The sequence below is a fragment of the Lutjanus erythropterus genome, chromosome 15, assembly GCF_056507025.1.
Source record: "Lutjanus erythropterus isolate fLutEry1 chromosome 15, fLutEry1.hap2, whole genome shotgun sequence".
Taxonomy (NCBI): domain Eukaryota; kingdom Metazoa; phylum Chordata; class Actinopteri; order Lutjaniformes; family Lutjanidae; genus Lutjanus; species Lutjanus erythropterus.
In genome coordinates, this window is record NC_139331.1 from 31,391,943 (window position 1) to 31,411,742 (window position 19,800).

The 19,800-nt window shown below is 39.0% G+C and overlaps 2 protein-coding genes across 2 annotated transcripts; both read right to left on the reverse strand.

Moving 5' to 3' along the window:
• Positions 1 to 673: 673 nt before the first annotated feature.
• fam89a (family with sequence similarity 89 member A) lies at positions 674 to 6,342 on the reverse strand. Its single transcript, XM_084738043.1, has 2 exons — positions 5,934 to 6,342; positions 674 to 1,505 (listed from the first exon to the last, which is right to left on the reverse strand). The coding sequence occupies exons 1-2, from the start codon at positions 6,180 to 6,182 to the stop codon at positions 1,212 to 1,214; spliced, it is 543 nt and encodes a 180-aa protein (XP_084594169.1). The 5' UTR covers positions 6,183 to 6,342; the 3' UTR covers positions 674 to 1,211.
• Positions 6,343 to 15,596: 9,254 nt separating this feature from the next.
• sprtn (SprT-like N-terminal domain) lies at positions 15,597 to 19,492 on the reverse strand. The gene is made up of 5 exons (XM_084738037.1): positions 18,856 to 19,492; positions 18,308 to 18,407; positions 17,725 to 17,853; positions 17,342 to 17,624; positions 15,597 to 16,599 (listed from the first exon to the last, which is right to left on the reverse strand). The coding sequence occupies exons 1-5, from the start codon at positions 19,185 to 19,187 to the stop codon at positions 15,602 to 15,604; spliced, it is 1,842 nt and encodes a 613-aa protein (XP_084594163.1). The 5' UTR covers positions 19,188 to 19,492; the 3' UTR covers positions 15,597 to 15,601.
• Positions 19,493 to 19,800: the final 308 nt, after the last annotated feature.

Consider the following 19,800-nt stretch of genomic DNA (forward strand, 5'->3'; position numbering starts at 1 on the left):
CTAAGCACTTGCTACCTGGTTATGTTGAAAGATAACTGTCTTTATTTACAACTTGAGCCTTGCTTTCAGAGCTTTTCATGGTCATTTCAAAGTTATTATTGATAGGATGGTGGCCATAACTATGAAAACAAGACCCAAGCTGTTGTGTCATGAAAGATATTACCATCTCTACCTTTTACACCACCCAGTCAGAAAACAGCGACACATCCAAGTGTCCGATTTGAAGGTTCAGGGAAGCACACTGCCTGCAGCCTTGTACACAGGACTTGCGGGTTTTGCGCCTCTGCAAACAGTTAAAACTGTTCCCAGCATTTTGAACATTTCACATTTTCAGAGCAAACATCTGCTCCATCTAAAAAGGCAAAGTGTAGCCCTCACCTCTGTACAAAAACTCAATTTTTGAGCGTTTTAACTCTGAACCGATGTGAGGATGTCGCCTCTTTCTCCATTCTTGAGGTCTGACATCTGTCCAGACTTTCTGGATTTATGTAAATGAATTTCACCACTTAAAAGTAACGTGCGCACACACACCATCTCCATCAGTGTCCACACAGTCTTTTTACACCAACTGCTGAGTACAGACGTCCCATCTTCTGTGCTCACTTATTTCCAACCTGTAAATGCTATACCCTTGTACCCGGGTAAAGTCGCAGTACAAAACGTCCGTAGAGAGTAACAGGAAAGCAAATATCTTGTTATTTATATTATATAATAAATAATACAACTTTGTTCATATATTTTTGTATATGTAAAAAAGTTCAGCCAAAAAAGGGTGACTGGCTAGCAAAAACCCACTTGATATAGAAGCAGCAGCAGAGCCGTTTATAAAAAGAAATAGTATATATTGCCTAATTTTGAGTATATGGAGTCTTGGAATACAATCCATCTCAACTCCTGAGTTTGGACACTGGCCTCGCAGCTCCACAGTCTGATGAAGCTCCTGGTCACGCTGCAAAAAACAAAAAAAAAACAAAAAACCTTCTGCAGCACAAGCAGGGGTTTGTTTCACCTGAGGAGGAGTTTAAGTTAAGCTGGAGCATTATTTTTATCGTCTATTATGGTCAGGAGATACCAGCTAACTGCCATCTCTAAGTTCCTTCTTGGAGGCCGAAACGTTTCCAGAGCCGCTCAACTTTTCCACCAGCTTAACTCAAGTCTTTCACCCCCCAAATATACGTATCCATCTGCAGAAAGGTGCTGGGAATGAGGCCTCAGATGGTGACGTGAAAGGAGTCCCAGCTGTCGTCTTTGCCGCTGCCGCTCCCATTCTTGGCCGCTGCCATTGTGCCCGTCCCGTCTCCGACCTCTCCGTCCGGCTGTTCCCCGGTGGGAGTGGCGCCAGGCTCTGGGTAATACTCGTCATCCTCGTCGAAGTAACCGTTCTCCATCATGCTGAGGCTGGAGGCGGCGCTCAGGTCCTGGCAGCTGCCCTTATACTCCTGGATGGACTCGTGGAGCGACCACAGCTGGCACAGCAGGGACATGTCCTGCTGACGCAAACCCACCTGCAGAGAGAGAGAGGGGGGGATAATCACCTGATTATTTTCTCGATTAATAGTTGTTTGTTTTAAAATGTCACAAAACTCATGAAAAATGTTGATCAGATGATGTACTTAAATGTCTCACAACCCAAAGATATTTGTTTTATTGTCATAGAGGAGTAAAGAAACCAAAAACATCCACATTTAAGAAGCTGCAATCAGAAAATTTCTTTTTTTTTTTTTTGCTTAAAAAATGACTCGGACCAATTAATCAATTAACAAAATAGTTGCTGATTAATTTAATAATCAATCGATCATTGTAGCTCTAGATTATTTTAGAACATACAGTGTTTTTTGGTTCTAAACTTCAACTACTTTTAGGTCCATGAGGAAAAAAGCAAAGTTTTTCAGTTGCAGGTCTGTTATAAACTGCAGATATCAACTGTATGCACATGCATGACCACTCACTACCGAAAAATACCTAAACAGTCAATTTATTTTTCCTTGATGCTTAAAAAGTAAAAGCAACACAAATTCTTCGTTGTAATAATCTTGTATTTGTACTCGCTTACTTTTCTAGATTATTTTGTTCAATCACCCGTCCAAAACCAAAACAGATTTTCTTTAGTGTGACTGATCTGGGTTTTACAGGGGCCGATACAAATAGCAAGAGAGCAGGATGGCCAATGGTCAATATATGCCAATATCAAAGCGAATAAAAGTCACGTATAATTCAATAATTTTGTGCAAATTACAATTTAAGATGCATGGTTTCCTTTGCAAGTAACTGGTTGTTTTAGACTGGATTTTTATTAATTAAGGAAACAGAAAAAATACATGATCTTTATGCTGTAGATTTCAGAACATAACTGGTGTTAAAGGGTGAGCAGGTACAGTATATGAGAAGCAACACAATCAACTGAATGATTCTACATCAGAGATTTTCATAGTGGGAGGTGGGTCTCCCCAGAAGGGCTCCAAACAGCTCAGTGAACTGAAGTGATAAAATATTAGCTATTAAAAATTTGTTATCAAAAGACGATTACACAAAAAAGGTCTATGTGTCTGACTTTGTTAAAGAGAGTTCAGACATGCAGTAATGGGGATTTTATACGTTTTTCCAAGAAACTAATAAATACCTTTAGACAGACCTTTTTGTATTTGATGCAGTCAGAGTTATGCAAAACTTGGCTCTAAACCTTGGCTGAACCTCCGAGTGTCTGTGGGATCAAATAACATATTTACGATCTCATAAACATCCAGGAATTGATTTTGTTTTATGCAATGCCGTCTGAGTAACTCTCTTATTTTTAGGTTTGAGGATCGAAAAAGTCTTCATCAAACTAGGATCACTATAAAATAAACAGCCAACCTTTTTTCCCCATTATTCCAAACGTGATAAAAGTCAAAATATTCTATTCTTCCATTTGTTAAGGACCCCTGCTGGTCCACAATGGTGATTGAGGAAATTTAGGTAAACATTTGTAGCAGGATTCATGAGAGTTCTACCACGGGCCTAACTTTTCACCACCTTCACAAAACTCATGATTGGAAGCACTGACATTGTTCCACAGCAGCCACATTAACATGGCTGCCTGCTTTGTTTGTTGTAAATGCAGACATCGATTGATGCAGATTACCTCAAAATGCCACTTTTAAATTGCTGATGAGTTTTCTGTCAGTTCTATCTGCTCTCTAATGCTCTAAAAACAACTACAACTCTTTGGGTTCTGGACTGTGTGTTGAACAAAAGAAGAGACGTCACTTTTGGGAAACAAACTGGGAAATTGTAACGAGAATGTTTCACTATTTTTTCTGATATTTTCTAGACTAAGCATTTAATGGATTAAAATAGTCGAAAATAGTCGTCGGATTAATCAACAATGAAAATAACTGTTAGCTGCAGCCATACCTGACATTACTGGGCTAAAAAAAAGTCTATTTGCAGGGTTGAAAAGGGCATTTCTGCTGCATACCACTCAGCTGACAGTGCAGTATGAACTGAGGGTCACTGCATTGTCTTCCACACAAATTACAGTGGGCAGACATGCAAGTCGGAGTCGGTTCAAACAGCTGAAAGCCAGCGCAGTGCTCCATAAACTGAGGAGTGGCTTACAGACTCTAAAATATAGGACATTGACAACTTATTAGACAATGTGAACCACAAACTGATAGTAATACATTAACAACAACAAAGCAATGAGCCTCGAGCAAGATAGGAACTTAGAGCAAGGAGAGTAAAGCACACAAAAGCAGATAAAGGATTTAGTAAAGCCTGTAACAAAAATCCTAACGGCAAAGTGGTTCAGTTTCAGCAACAGTTTGAGCCTTTTCATCTAAATTATTGGATATTATGAAGAGACTGTTGTTATGTATGGACCAAGAACCACGGAGGAGTGAAATCCTGGCTGGTTCTGTCATGACAATCCCTGCTGCTGGCAAGGGAGTGTAAAAAGAGTGTGTAATAATACACACTGCTTACTCCTCAGTGAATGCTATAGCATGTGTCAGTTCACTACAGGATCTTCTTCCAGCTCATGAGACATGAAAAAAAACTTTTACTCCGGAGCTAAAAGGTATTAAACTGAGCTTAGAATAAAAAACAACAACAACAACAACAACAACAAAAACAGCACAATTCTTATGGCTTAATTTGTCTCATCCAACGCAAAGCTGTTCCTGATCCGGTTTTCTCTTGTACAGTTCAGGGTATCCTCAACGCCAGACTCCATCTGAAAAGAATCACGTTTTATCTTCCCAAGCTCACAAATTACTTTGGACACTGGGTTGCATACAAACATGGAAGCTAAGAATCATACTGCTGTGGACAGAGCCAGCAACAAAACCACGTTTAACCACTTAAAAAAACACAACAACAAAAATCAGTTTAAGTGTACACTATATTTAGAAGACTTACAATGCTTTACTTCGTCATCAAACAGCCTTTTCTGATGGGAAACTGCTGTTACAGAAGCCAAAAATCACCTTCTCCAAAACAACCAAACTCAACAGGCAAAATCAGTCACTTTAACTCGCAAAAGATGGGAGTGGCTGGTCTACTGCCACCTCGACCTGTTAGTTTGTGTTATCAAGTGACTTTGGTGTTTTCAAGGGATAGTTCAGATTTACCGAAGTCATAGTATAACACAAACAAACTAACAAATCAAGACAGCGGGAGACCAACAAATACTGTATTCAGCAAGGTAAAATTACTAATTTTGCCTATGGAGTTTGGTTGGTTTGGGGAGAGTGGTATTTAGCCTACTGTCCAAAGCAGTACACTCCTCAGCTTCCTGGCTGGTTCTCTCTCTGTTTCTCCAAACTGGAGGCGTCATTTACTGCAGCTAATACACTGACTGTCAATAAGTACCTCATACAACATCAAATCACCTCATAATACATCAAATAACCCGAACTGGCCCTTTTATGGATTAATTATTTGTACAGTCTAACCTGCATTTTTGGGGCAGATACCGATATTAGGGAATAGAAAAAATGCACTGGTACTTTAAATGATAAACATAAAGAGAACAACCTGAATTAAATAAACTGATAAAAAACATGTAAAATTCTGCCTATAAATTATATACTTTTTAAAACTAAAGCAATCTGCATTATGCTCTGTAAAAAATTATTGGATAACATATACTCTGATACAGATATATGCTGATATAGCTGTGCTACACCAATAAAATCGTCCAAACAATATATCTGTCTTGCCTAAGTTGTTTGGTCAATAAAATATATGAAAATGAGAAAAAAATGTTGAGCAATGTTTCCTAAATCCCAAAGCGACGTCCTCAAATGTCTTATTTTGTCCACAACCCAAAGATATTCAGTTTTCTGTTTTAGAGGAGTAAAGAAACCTGAAAATATTCACATTTTAAGAAGCTGGAATCAGAGAATACTGAGTTTTATCTTAAAATTAACTGAAAAATATTAAGACGTTATCAAAATAGTTGGCGATCAATTTAAAAGTTGACAATCGATTAATTGTAGCAGCTCTAGAATAAATTAATACATCAGGGGACTTTACAGGGTATTTTCTTAACCTCGGCACACAAATCCACTGAAAAGAACAGATAATAATGTACAAAAACTGGTTGGTTCCATTGTACCATTCTCCTCCATTAGAAAATGTAAGTGGGCTGCTGCAAAAAAGCGAGATCCGTACCTGAAAGCTGACATTTAATCTATAAAATGTGGTGTATAGTAAGGGGTATATATGCCGAATATATCATGAGACTATGATAATTAGTTAAAAGTCTTATATTGTGTGCTAAGACACGGGTAAATTTGTCAAAAAGCCAGGTAACACAAAACTATTAGAGTTTCTGTTGGGAGTTTGGCTGGACTCGAATGTAACGTTAGAGCGCCTCGGGATTAAACGGCTTTCCACAAACCACGTCTGAAAAACGGTCAAATAAAAATGAACCCTCGCTGAAGTGTTACCATCTCTTTCCGCAGAAGAGCCAGGGCAGCGTCGAGGTTGGCCGGCTTGTTGGCCAGCAGGTTGTCGGCGTTGTTCCTGCCTCGGCTCAGGTCGTCCTGGATCATGGTTTTCTTCACGTACATCCTCTCCATTTCTCTCCAGGAGCCGCCGCTTGAGTTCAGCAAGCCGCTCAGGCTCTTCGGCAGCGGGGGCAGACCCTCGATACAGGCCATTCCTCCCACCGAACCGTTCGTTGACTTACCATTCATTGTCCTGTGAGTTACTGAGCGGAGCGGGGCTCGTATTTAACCTGGAGTTCACTGTTTGGTGCTTAAATCCAGTAAAGGCTGAGAATAAACAGTCGTCTCCCTCACCAAACAGCCCGAGCAACAGCCGTGGTTTTCTCTGCTCCAGGCGGCCAGTGACGCCACGTCAAGTTATACCTTATCACATCAGGGAATATCCGGTTTGATTACCAAATTAAAAGCATCAGCGGTGAATAATGTACGAGTAACATTATATACTGTATGTATTTGAGGTAAAGTAATTAAATGTTTCCATTATTGCTATTATTATGATGATGATTATAAACATTATTACATTATCATTATTATTATTATTAATGATTTATCTCCCAACGAATAAGTGTGCTGTGTCTGCTGCTCTATTATTGCTATTATTTTTATTGGTTACTATTAGGTAGCTATAATTAGATCATTCTAATTAGTATAATTATATAGTATGATATATTATGTGATATATAAATAGGCTAATTTAAATATGGATGTGAGATTAAGAAACGTATGATGATGAATAACAGTACTGTCTGTGTTGTGTATTTTGTTTTACTGTTTTTTTTTATGTTGTAATATATGCATTGTTATGTGTTATGTATTGCGTAATACATGTGCATTTGCTGCAGCTTATCCCGAAAAAAGTTAATTTCATTTTCCCACCAAAACAACAAAATCACTACACAAATATATGTATTTTTGTTAAATCTGAATTAAATAGCCATATTAGTTTGCCAGTGTGGCATTTGACTGTCTTACAGGCCTAAATGGGCCTTCTCCACTCCTAATATTATATAAATATTATTATATTTGGTTTCATATCTTTTGTCAAATTCAAAAACAGTGAATGTAATTAACTAATACAACAGTGTATAGCTACAATGCTAAACAAAAAACAACAAACAAACAAAACGCATCAGCATCATGTTATAACATGAAAGGTCTATAGATAACATAAACAAGGAAATGTAGAAAAAAAAAGTCAAATATGAAAATATCTTGTTGTAATATGAAAGTCATCCTGTTATATAAATAACAATGCCACAACATGATACGTATAAGTTTGGATGTTGTAATAATGTTATGAAAACATCTTGTTATAACAAACTGTTTGTGTTATAACGTGATACTGATCTGTTTTTCTTACAGATCAATACACATGTACTGACATCATACAGCTCTTTTGGCCTTTGACCAATATAGATCAATAAACATGTCTTGCAGTGTAGTCTATAGTACAGACTGCAACACTATGAAATACTCAGGTTTTATTTTGAATTTTAACTTCCGGTCTTGTTATGATTATTGTTGTACACTTGATGCTGGACTGTGGCTGAGTAGTAAAATCCGCTTCCTGTCCTTTTAACACAGTATTGGCTGCTGGGCGTCTCCCTGCAACACATACAGAAGAACTGTGTCATTTTTCTTGATTAAATTCCTTTTTCAACAGTCATGTTTATTCATCTGTAAGTTCCTATGATACGTTTTTTTAATCAGTACACAAAGTGATTTGAACAAGAAACATGATTCATTTCAGAGACAAGAAATGAGACATCACTGACAAATGGTTATAATGAGAAATGAAACAAATTCCTGTTTGAATAAAAAACATTTAACTATCACAGTTGAAATACTGATTAAATTACACACTTTTTCTTGAGTTACATTAATAATTAATTGAAGAAAACTGACAACAAATGAACAAATAAAATTAGTTCTTTACACTTCAAAGTCAAGCTTAACTGAAAAATGAGTCTTTTATAAACAAATAACAACATAAAGAACAAGCATTTGCTGTTTATTTATAATTTATTCAAGAAAATTTTGATTCATAATTTTAAAAAATATATTAATATTTGTTTTTTAGATAACCTGTATAATGTTCTGTCTCTCTCTGATAGTGCAACACTTGGACAGTTGATTCTTTTTAAAAGTGTTTATCTGTTTAATGGGAGATTGTCCAAACAATAAAACAAATTGATAGATTTTTTTCTCCAGCAGAGTGTTCGGGGTCGTGACAGGAGTGTGTGTGCAAGACAATAGTAGTTTGAGCATAAAGGACAGATGGTGGGCTTCACTTCCCGCCCCCCCGCCCCACTCCAGCCTGCAGCCCCGTCACAACAATAACACAACAATAACCTTGTAACCAACACACAAAAGCATCACACACACTCCTCGGCAAAAGACGGGCATGTGCTGTACCACACACACGCACACACACACACACACACAGAGTCAGGCAGATGGATGAAGCCTGAAGCCTTGTATTCCTAATCATTCTACTGAAATGAATTAAACCTGACTCATTTCCTACAGACATAAACACTTAGAAGCACAAAAGACATTTGGTTGTTACTGTTAATGGCCGTTGCTCCTTAATGGCTCGAATAAATAATGATTTGATGGTATTTTGCCTCTGAAAAATCAACATATTGGTAAAAAAAAAAAGTGTTTCTCAAGCTGTCAAACCTTATGGGTAGCAGGAACAGTTCAGCATTTGGTGGCATATGAATGTATTCACTTAGTTTCTTGAGAGTGAAATGAGAATATTAATATTAATCTCAGGTTTATGTTGAAATGTAACAATGTAATAGCAATAACAAATGTTAAAAACTTTTCCAGCTTTCCTGTGAACACATGTCAAATTCAGTCATGTTATCTATGAAACCCTGAAAATAACAAATTGTAGTTGAGACATACAACAAAGGAACACTTTGCACATCTATTAGATGAGACAGGTGCATAAGACAGGGGTCAGTAGACCAAAAAATTGCAGAAGGACTCCTGCACACTGTCTAATGTGCAATATATAACACTTATTTGCAATGGTTTTGGTCTGGTACCGAAATGTCACAAATAAATGCTACTTTTGTTTAGCTGGTTCCTTTAACATTAGGAGAATAACAGATAATAGGCAATACAATTAAGTCCAAGACTTGTTTTTATTCCCCATATTCGCATGGCAGCCATTTTCTTCTGACGTCACACTCAGGGTGTGAAAGTCAAACACTGTAATCAAAAGAATGATGTCACACTGCTGTGTTCCAGGTTTTAAATTGTTTAAAAGTATGAAATTGGACAATTTGTTATCGTGAGACCAACTTCCAATTGATCAGCAACTGAAAAGACAATGGATAGTGAAAATCTGGAGGGAATTATTCGAAGCCATTCCCAACCACAACAGCTAACATTAGCATGACCCACTTTCTAGCTGACGTTACTGTTTGAGGTGCCAAAAAAAAAGTTGGTGATAATATAATAATTTATTAATATTTCATTAATCATTGCAGCTCTAGTATCATGTAACACTATCAAACAGTAACGTTAGCTAGGGAGTGGTTAATGCTAATGTTAGCTGTTGTCTAACAGCACTAAATGGTTTGAAAATGTTAAGTTATGTAAGTTATGCAAGTTATATACAAATTTACAGTGCGAACATTTGAATTCAAGTCGACTTACTTCATAAACTAACAGAACAAAATAAAAATTCAAATACTGCTGAACGTGTTCTGGGACATATAATCTCTCAAAGTCTCAAAGTGTGAACTGTTTTTGACTGTTTAATACTGCACAACCAGTCATCACAGTATCATCTGATATATTCGCCCTTGAAAAGCATCACATCCTCTCTGTACAGCCTAATCCTGCTCTTAAAGCAATTAGCCATCAGCTGACGGTCCACAGCTGCACAGTTTAAAGAGGCCGATCAAGGACAATCTGTTTTGTGTGAGGGGTTTATGAGCAGAGGGACCCCTCTATAAGCTGTCGTCACCACCGCCGCCATGACCACCACCATCAGCAGCATCATCACCGCCTCCTGAGATCAAAGGATTAGGCGTATGATGGTACCCCCTGGGGATGCATGTAACTGTAGCAGGCTTGTATTAATCTGCCTTTGCTAAAAAGCACAATAGGTTTGCATCACTTAGCATAGGCCGGTTAATAATGGTCTTAATATATCTGCTTATGTCGCAGCTGGAAAACGATATCTTGCTGAAAGCCAAAAAAAAAAAAAATGACAATAAGGACTCATGAAGGCACAAAAGCCCCTGCAGAATTCTTCCATCACACATTCCTGTCTTTTATTTTGTCCTCCCTTATTAGGGCCAGAGCACCGGTCAGTGCGAGGACCCTATTGTATCCAAGGGAATTATCATTTTTCTTTATTTCTTTATCTAAATTAATCACCTTTTCTGAGAGCCTAATCATGCTCAACAGTGTATGGGCATAGCAAAATGGCTTGATGGCGCCCATTTCATAATTTCAAAGAAGTAGCCACGCCAGCACGTTTCATCTACAAATTGGTAGGCACATGTTTAATATCCAAACGTACAAAAAAAGTCTCCGGGGCCATAGCCTAAACCAAACAGGAAGTCTGTCATTTTGTCTGTCACACAGCTCCTGTCATAGACTCTGGAGGAACAATAAAATAATTTATGTAAAATCTGTTTTGTGTCAATTTATTCATTTATTTTGGTGAGTAACGATGTAATAATGTACAGTGACCAAGTCATTATTGTGAAATAATGAGGAGGTTTTCTTAATGAATCCCCTGAGTATTTTTTTTTTTAATTTAGGTTTGAAGATAAAATCTTCTTATTCAATCAATGATCAAACTAGGATCACTTTAAATTACAGTTAGTCAAAATGGCCGACACTGTTTTGTTACGAAAAGTTAAAACATTCTGCTCCTCCTTTTGCTGGGGACATCCTGCAACCCACTAAAATCTATGTTTAAAAAAAAACAAATTAACATTTGTTAATTGATCTGTACAAAGACAAAACTGCCCCCTCTACCAGAAACAATCACCCCAAAGTGTGCTGCAGGGACGGCCGACAGAACAACACTGCATTGAACTTGGAGCTTGTCTGGGATGCATCAGTGTCAGAGAGACAATAGGTCTGAAAGGAAGGAGGGGGTGTGTGTGTGTGTGTGTGTGTGTGTGTGTTTGGAGCAGGTCAGCTTCCTATAGTGTGTCAGTCTGCAGCAGGTCAGGGAAGAGGAGTGGCCGATAAGAACAGCTGCTGTCACTGAGATGAGTTTTTCCTCTGCTGAGCGAGGGGCCTCTGGAGAGGATGAGGATGACAGCTTCCTCCCTCAGTCAAACAGGAATGAGATATGATGTGTGCAGGTTTTATACTTTTAAATCACACACACTCACAAAAAAAAATCTATGTGAAAGCCACGTTTATAATAAGGATATGATAAAAAACACATCAATGGGTCCAATGGTGACCAAAACCTAACCTCACATTGTCCCGCTCTGGAGCCACTAGATGTGTAAAACAGCTTCCTCCTCCTGTTGAAGACTGGAAACAATGAGTAATTCCTCACTGTGGGAATGTGAGTATTTTGCACAGGAGTCAGGATGCTGCCTTCAAGTGTTCCGCTTCAGAAACTGGTACCTCTGAGGGTAGAAGTTATGCATGGTAACAAGGCACCTGACTGATTGATTTCTTTTATTTCCATGTCATACACACAAAATGTTGCTCACATTTTTATTTCTATTCAACTCCCACACTGATATGCTACATAGTTGTACAGCTGTTATTTCATTTTCTTTAAATATTCTTGCATTATTATAATATCCAGAATTACTGTTAAATTACTCGTATTCTTATAGCTTTATAATTCACCCATATAGTGTTATTTATTTTGTTCAACCCTTACTATTTTTACAACAATTGTTGCACTATTCAGTGTTTAATGTTACTGTGCCCACTGTTTTGATAACATCTAGAGAAACCAAAAGATGATCTTTTTGGGAAAATCTACTACAACGCTAACTCAGGACATGAAGAAGGAGCATGGAGTCAGTCTGGAATCCACACAAAGCAATAAAACAACAGTCATATGGATTAAACATGTTAGCTCACAGTATTGTTAGCTTCTGTTAGCTCAGACTACCATTAGTTACTGTTGGCAAACACTACCATTAGCTGCTGTCAGCACACTCTACTGTTAGCTACTGTTAGCTAGTTGGCAACTGTTAGCAAACAGTAGCATTACTTACTGTGAGCTAGTTAGTAAGTTAGCTACTGCTACAGATGGAAAAGTGAAAGTAAGGACAGCTTAAAAATGATACTAAAGTTATCAGAGTTTATTAAAGATTTTGGGAATGAGGATGCTTGTGTAATACACATTTCCAATCTTAAACTAGGATAAGAACTTAACTGTTTATCTAGCTTTTGTATATATATATATGTATATATATATAAGGCCCCAATTGCCATGGTTACCATACAGTTCAGTAGGTTATAAAAACAACAACTGGAATCATTGAACCAACAAAGTAGGCTAGTTAAATTCATCTCCGTTAAATTAATTCTTGACTAGCTACAACATAAAAATGCTACTTGCACTCGGATGTGACACTATTAACCTAATCTAATGATGACAACCGGGTCCATTTTTCAGTACTTTTAAATACATTTTGCTGCTGGCACCTGTGTACTTTTAAGTGGGATCTTTACTTTTAATTGAGGATTTTTACGTTTAAGCATCAGATAAAATCCCTGCTTTCTTTCCCAGATCCATTCTTCACTTCAAAGCGTGATACGTGTGCAGCAGCCAGATGGTAATCAAAGGTTTGCGCAGCAGCAGACTGTGGTAATTGAAATGCGATGGGTGTTTGCTGACACGCTTTGTCACTGGCCCTGGCTTTGCTCCAGTCCGTCCTGCAGGGACAGGAGGGCGTAGTCCTGATCAGCAGCTGGCCTCACTTTGTCTGACCTCTGCCCTCACCTTCCTCCCCCTCTCTCAGCTCACCCACCAGCTCTGCTACACCCACTTTCTGTCTGCCTTTTCTCTCCCTCCTGTCATTACGAACGGTTTAGGGCGCTCACAGTGGTTTGGTTTTTCTGATGCACGCTACAAGACTCTACATGATGCGACCAGATGGCTAAAGCCGTTAAGGAAAAACTGACACTTTATATTATTATCCCCAAAATCAAAAACATAAACACAAACTGCAAAAATAAACTGTGATAAAAAATACAGTGTGACGATGTAAAAGTGTTCAAAGTGATGAATGTGCAGCAAATTATCACCTGAATCTGCAGCTCCCCTCACTTTATAGAGGTTTATATCAAGTTTCAGGTAATTTTTTAATCTTTCTCGGCCACAACTTTATTGTTTTGCAGTGTAAAAACAAAAAAAGTTGAGAAAGCTCAAAATCTAAAGGCAACGGACTGCCTGGAGTTTTGAGCCAAACTCAAATTCTTAAGCTTCTTAAGTTAATTGGTTAGTTTTACTGACTACTGATCTTTTGATGAGATAATTTAGTTTTTTATCTTTAGATAAACTTTTGCATCACCTATCCCTCTTTCGGAGGTGTGTTTGTGTAACATGATGAATCTAAGTACAATTTTCACCCTCTTTTAGCTCCGTTTTTGGTCTCCACCAGCCCCTGTGAGAAATATCTCTCTCTTTAGCCGCTAAATGTTCCACTATGTTCACCAGAAAGTCTGTTTTTGGTGTTTGGTGCTGAGCAGGTAGTGTACAGTGGGATTTAGAGCTTGTTGTGGGCAAAAAACAAACCACACTTTAAAAAAATAAAATTGTTGAGACAACTTAAAATTTCAAGGCAAGGCACTGCAATAGGTTTTTGAGTTTTGAGCCCAACTCAAACTCTAATATTTTTCAATAAACATTAAAAAGTTTTGCCGATGTCTAAAACTCAAAGATTCACATTTTTACATTTAAATGTGATGATTAATTGTTACACAGAAATGATGCTTCATACAAAATATGAAAGTAATTACAACAGTAAAATAGTTTATTTGGCAATAGAACTTAAACATATTTAAAAATTCCCTTCAAAACAAACACAACATACAAAAGTGGAGTAAAACAGATTTATAACTCTCATGTTAAAAGTAGTAAAATCTGAATTTTTGACTCTAAAATGTTCAACAAAAGCATGAAACTCACTGCAGACGAAGTACATCAGTAGTATCACTGTGTTACCGAGGCACAATCAGATACCCGTGCACTGCCTGACCCTGCAGATGGATGCAGTGTAAATGTGCAGAAATAAATAGCTGGCAAGTGTGAAACCTGATTCCCACAGATCAGCAGAGGTCAGACAGCGTCTCCTGCTGTCTGAAGGGCAGCAGATGCAGATTTGAGGGGGATGATACAATCGAACTACAGGAAACAGCAAACCAATCTGCCCCCAGAGGAGGCAAAAATAACCTAACACAGCAGCTTCTGGATTTAAACCATAATTGGTCTGCTTTCACGACATACCGATCAATTTTGAATTAAATCTCATCAATTACTTCACTGCAATACTGCAATTGTAGCCTCTAAATAAGGTGTAAAGAAGAACTGCACCCTCTACACTTAAAGACTTGACCCTTCCTATGTCCTGCCCCTTTTTGCTCTGCGTTCCAATAACTGTTGAGCAAGCTTGTTACCCTGCGGAAACTTTCAACTTTCTCCTACATATGCTGTGTGCTCGACTCGTCAGTGTTTAAAAGAAAACAAAATTTTCAGGATGGTTAAAAGATTTTGCTAGGGGACCTGTAAAAGCATCTTATTTTTGCTAAATTAAACAAAATGCTAACTAGCTGGTTAGATATTGATGTAATTAGCTATATAGTTAGGTAGCATTTAACTAACATAAGCTATCAGATGTAACTAGCTAGCTAACGACTGAGGTGGATTAGCTATCTAGTTATCTAGCATTTTACTAACAATAGCTACTAGATGTAAATAGCTAGCTAACAATTGATGTAGATTAGCTGGATAGTTTCCGTCCGGTGCTGATGGTGACGTCAGCACCTGTGTTTTCATTACAACTGACTGATGCATTTTACTAATGTTAGCCAACCTAAAAAGTGGCTTTTACAAGTCCTCCAGCAACTTCTTTTCGCCATCTTCAAGATTTGTCTTTTTCAACAAAGACAAGCCTGGAATGCAGCATATCAGAGTACAGGAAACAGGAAAGGAAAAAAGCGCTGCCACGTCCAGAGGCTGTCCAACTGGAGCGCAAAGCAGAAAGGGGCGGGACTTAGTAAGGGTTGATTGAAGAGATTTTTCTCAGAACTGATCAGTATGATACAAAGTGAAATGTGAAATGTCACCCTTCAAACATTCTACACAGTTAAGACAAGAATGCTTCAGTCTCTGGTACAATACACAAACATGTACCAACCAACAAACAGAATTTACTGGAATTTTTTGTTTTGTTTTGCCTGATGAAAATGGCATAATTGAGTACGTAAGTAAAAGTCAGTTAACTGAACAGTTGAACCTTGCTCTTCCTTCTCTCTAAGGCACAAACTGTCAGACAGGCACTCGTGTGAGAAGAATTCTCATTATTACAGTGAGATAACACTGACAACCACAAAGAAAACAATCTAATCTGGTAGTAGCCACTGCTCCTCATTCAAGAGAGGCAGGAATCGAGATGCTCGTTGATCTTTGACTCCTGCACCTTCGCCTGGCATACAGGACAGCTGACCATCAGGGGAGAGGATGAAGAAGAGGAGGTAGAGGAGGAGGTTAAAGTGGTCTGTCCTGCAGAGGAATGGAGGGAGGAAGTACTAGAGAATGATGAGGAGGAGATGGTGGCAGTGGCAGTTCTTTGCTGCATTGCAGGCGATTTTGTTGATGCTGCTGAATCGCTGCCTGACGTCTTCTGGAAGAAGTTGGAGATGGACGCTGAACTGCTGCGGTCGTCCCACGGTCTCTTCCTTGATGCTCCTGATGTGCTGTCACCATTAGAATAACTGAAATACTTGGACAGTGTTGGTTTAGCAGGGCTGCCTTTGGTTCCTGGCGAGACTACAGAGGAATTTGATTGGCTGGACTTACTGGGACTAGAAGCTGATTGGTTATTTTGTTGTTTAGGAAAGAAGGGGGAAGCAGAGGCAGCGCTCGCTGTTGGTGATGTCAGTGAATCTCTTTTGGTGTTTGTGTTCCAGGTGGAAGACTGACTCACTGACTTTCTGAGGCTTGTGCTGTTAAAGAGGTCTTCAATGGACCTCTGTTTGACTTTATTTGCTTCTTGGCTGCTGCTGCTGTGGGGTTTGGTGATTCTCACTGGCGAGCCGTTGATGTTGACAAAAACTCTTGTGTTGCTCACAGACCTCTTTATAGGTGGCTTCTGCCCTGTGGAAGAACTTGGTCTGATGGAGGGAAAGGAGTTAGAGATTCCTTTGTTATCCGGGGCAGAGCGAACAGGAGAGTCGAGACTTTTAGCAGGAGATGAAGGGGTGAACAGTTTCTTTGGAGAGGAGAGGGGGCTGGACGAGGCTGTGGTCACAGAAGGCACTAGTGTATTTTGAGATGGGGAGGAAGACGTGGAGGGCAGTGACTTTCCTCCAAGTAGGAAGCCTTTGCCACTAAATGGGATAATGTTCCTAATGTCCTGAGATCCAGAACCTGAGAGAGGAAAAGGCACAAAGTCAGAGTCAGGCAGTTTCTTTGAGATCTCAGACAAAGAAATTATTTAACTACGCTGTGAGAGGATGCTATAAAACGTGGTGAAAAGTGATAAACTCAACTTAAAACCACTGCTTCATGTAAAAGCTTAAACATAAAGTTTGTAATTTCTGCTGCTATGCTTATCTCTCACATTACAACCATAACAAAAGAAGTAGCATGGGATCATGGATCAAAGAAGCAAATGCTTGATTAAGAGCAAGAAATAGACCTCCTCAGCGGCCTGCACACTTAAAAAGCAGCCATGTGCATGTGATATGAGCATGTAGAACAGTATCCGACAGTGGGGAAGCATCCTTGCAAAGGACCATTATTGCTCTGCATGCACAAATGCAGTCCCATGAACACAGGGCTGTGATGAGCACAAGCTAATTGCTCCCTACACGATCGCTACCGCTCAACACTTGTTGGTGAATTTGACTTTTGAGACTTTCGAGGATGAGATAGGCTGTGGCTGATGTCTCCTTTCTGTCCTTGGACTCAATAATAATACAATAATAATAATATGGCTTTTTGTACCTGTCAATAAAACCTTATCTGTGCCATAGCATTAATTATATTTGTACGTCCCCTTAATGTGTTTTCTTATCCAAAGCTTACATCTAAGAATATTTTGAGAAAACACAATCAGATTTATAGATACATTACAGCAGAACATGCAGCAGAGGAAGACGCTCCTCACCTGTAGTTGTACTTGAAGACTTTCCATTTCCTGGGGCCTTCTTCTCTGCCGTCTTCCCGTCCTTTTTGCCTTTTTTGCCGTATCCTTCAGGCTCCTTGACCTTGGTGTAGGTCCCTCCACACGTCCTCCTGTGGTCCTCCCACCAGGGGTCCAGAGATGATGGAGCCCGGTTCATGGCCCTCTTCACGTAGCCAAAGTAAGGCCTGCGATTCTGGCAGGGCCCGTTGCATTTCCACCAGTGCTGCCGGTACACATCAACCTCATCGTGGAAACTGTGATAGATCTGACAAGAGGACAGAGGGACGCGTTTCAGATGGTTGTGTTATTATTGCACTCTCTGCATCAGCTAAATGCTTGAAATATGTCACAGAAGGGACACCTACAGAAATCTTTGTCCCACTGGCTGCGTTGATCCGGTTCATGTGTTTGCAGAACTCAGGGCCATGACCGTCTCGGTCTCTGTTGTTCTGGGTCACAAACAGCAGCGCGTGAATCATTTCATGAAGGAGAGTCTGTGGAAACAAGAAATAATGATTAATGTGGGAAAAAAGGAAGGATGTATATTATTTCTTTGCCTTTCCAGCTCCAAAACAAATCCACAACTGGGATATCAGAAGGTTTGTTATTATATATCAGAGGAATTTTAGGTGTATCTTATGAGATCTATACTTTTCTTTATCTGTTTATGTATTCTGAATGTTTGAATTTTTAACCTCTAATCCCACTTTTAGTAAACTGGTTGTATACATGTCATATCTTATAATAAGCTGTTTTACCAGTGTAAAGAAAACATAAATATATTCAGTTTTGTGGTAAATTTTCAGAGCTGTTCTTTTTTCTTTGATACAAGATTTTTTGATGAAAGCAATTCTCTTTACTGCAAATTGAAAAGGGATAGGAGTCGATTATTTCCCCTGCTAAAATACCCCAGAGGAACAGTAAGACAGGTGTAACTATCCACCTCACCTCCACCAGGTCTTTTCTCGGTCTTAGCTTCAGCAGAGGCTCACTGAGTCTGATTGAACACAGTCCACCTCGGCCCTCGTAAGAACACACACCAGCACACCTGTGAGAGAAGCATAGAAGGAGCAGGAGACGTTAGAGACAGGACACAAAACACAATCATAAATCCAACTGGAAAGATCTTTTGCAGCACAGCACAGCAAGGAGCACAGGGTTACTGAGTTATTTAAGGATTGGCCATTTTGACTGATTGTACTTTATAGTGATCTTACTTTGATAGGCTTGAAGAGTTTATCTTCAAACCTAAAAAAAACAGATTCTCATTGGGACTGATTGGTTAATATATAATCCCCTCATATTAGAGGTCTAAAGTACATCTATTCTGGGGATCATTGAAATGAAAAGGTTTGGTAAAAACTGATTTAAACCATGACACTACCTCAAAAAAACTTGATTATTATATCTTCAATTACGGCATTATAAGTCAGTATGGTTTTGGCCTTTGACAACAAAAACAACACAATAAAACATGCTAACATGAAGGGACTTACAGTGTCATTCTTGGGCTCCACTTCACTTCGACCCCGCTGAGCTTCCCCCAGAAGAACATGTCATTGAACTCCAGGAACATGGCTCTGACATCGGGGTTGGGGTCCAGCATCTCCCAGGACTCGTCCACGATGGACAGCGGCCTCTCGGGCTGAGCAGCCGGCTTCCAGTAAGGAACCACATCGCTGCCACCTCCAGCTACCTCCACTTTCCGTTTCTTGTTGCTTTGTCCGAGGTCATTGTCCTCAAATCCGTTTGATGTAAACAACGAAGTCTCGTATTCTTTGTCAAACTGCTCCTGTAGTTGAATGGCGAGCAGAAAATCATCATCCATTACAGCAGAAACAGTGGAAGAGGTGATGTAAGGTGAGGTAGCTAATAGTTACGTAGCCTTGGTAACGTTGTGTTAGCTTGCTGAAGCTAACTAGCTAACGTAACTGGTACGTGGCTCTCAGATAAGTGACAGACTCATTGGAGCCACAACACAGTCTGTTAAAATATTATCCGTAGAAATACTTGGATTTGTTTCATGATTTCGGCTAAAAAACAGTCATATCTTCATGTTGGACGGCCGTGTTTGCTAACTGTCAGTCCGACGCCAGCGCCAACAGTGCAGTGTCGAGTCCATCACAATACAACCAAACAATTGCCGGTATGGATTTCAAAATAAAACGTCTGACAAAAACAGTGGTCATCTTTTAGAGATAATATGATTTTTTTTTTTCTCATTTCAGTTTTCCTGTTACAGTTAAGGAATTTGCTCTGATATTGAGGGATGGTCCTACAGGTTCTGTGATTTTGTGTAAAGGTGAATCCTGTTGCTCACCATAACGTAAGAATAATAACAGAGCTATTCACCTTCTGTTTCAGAGTAAGGTTGTCACAAATCCTTATGTAATTCCATAATAGTACAGCTATTTTTTTTGTTATTAATGTAGTTAAAAAGT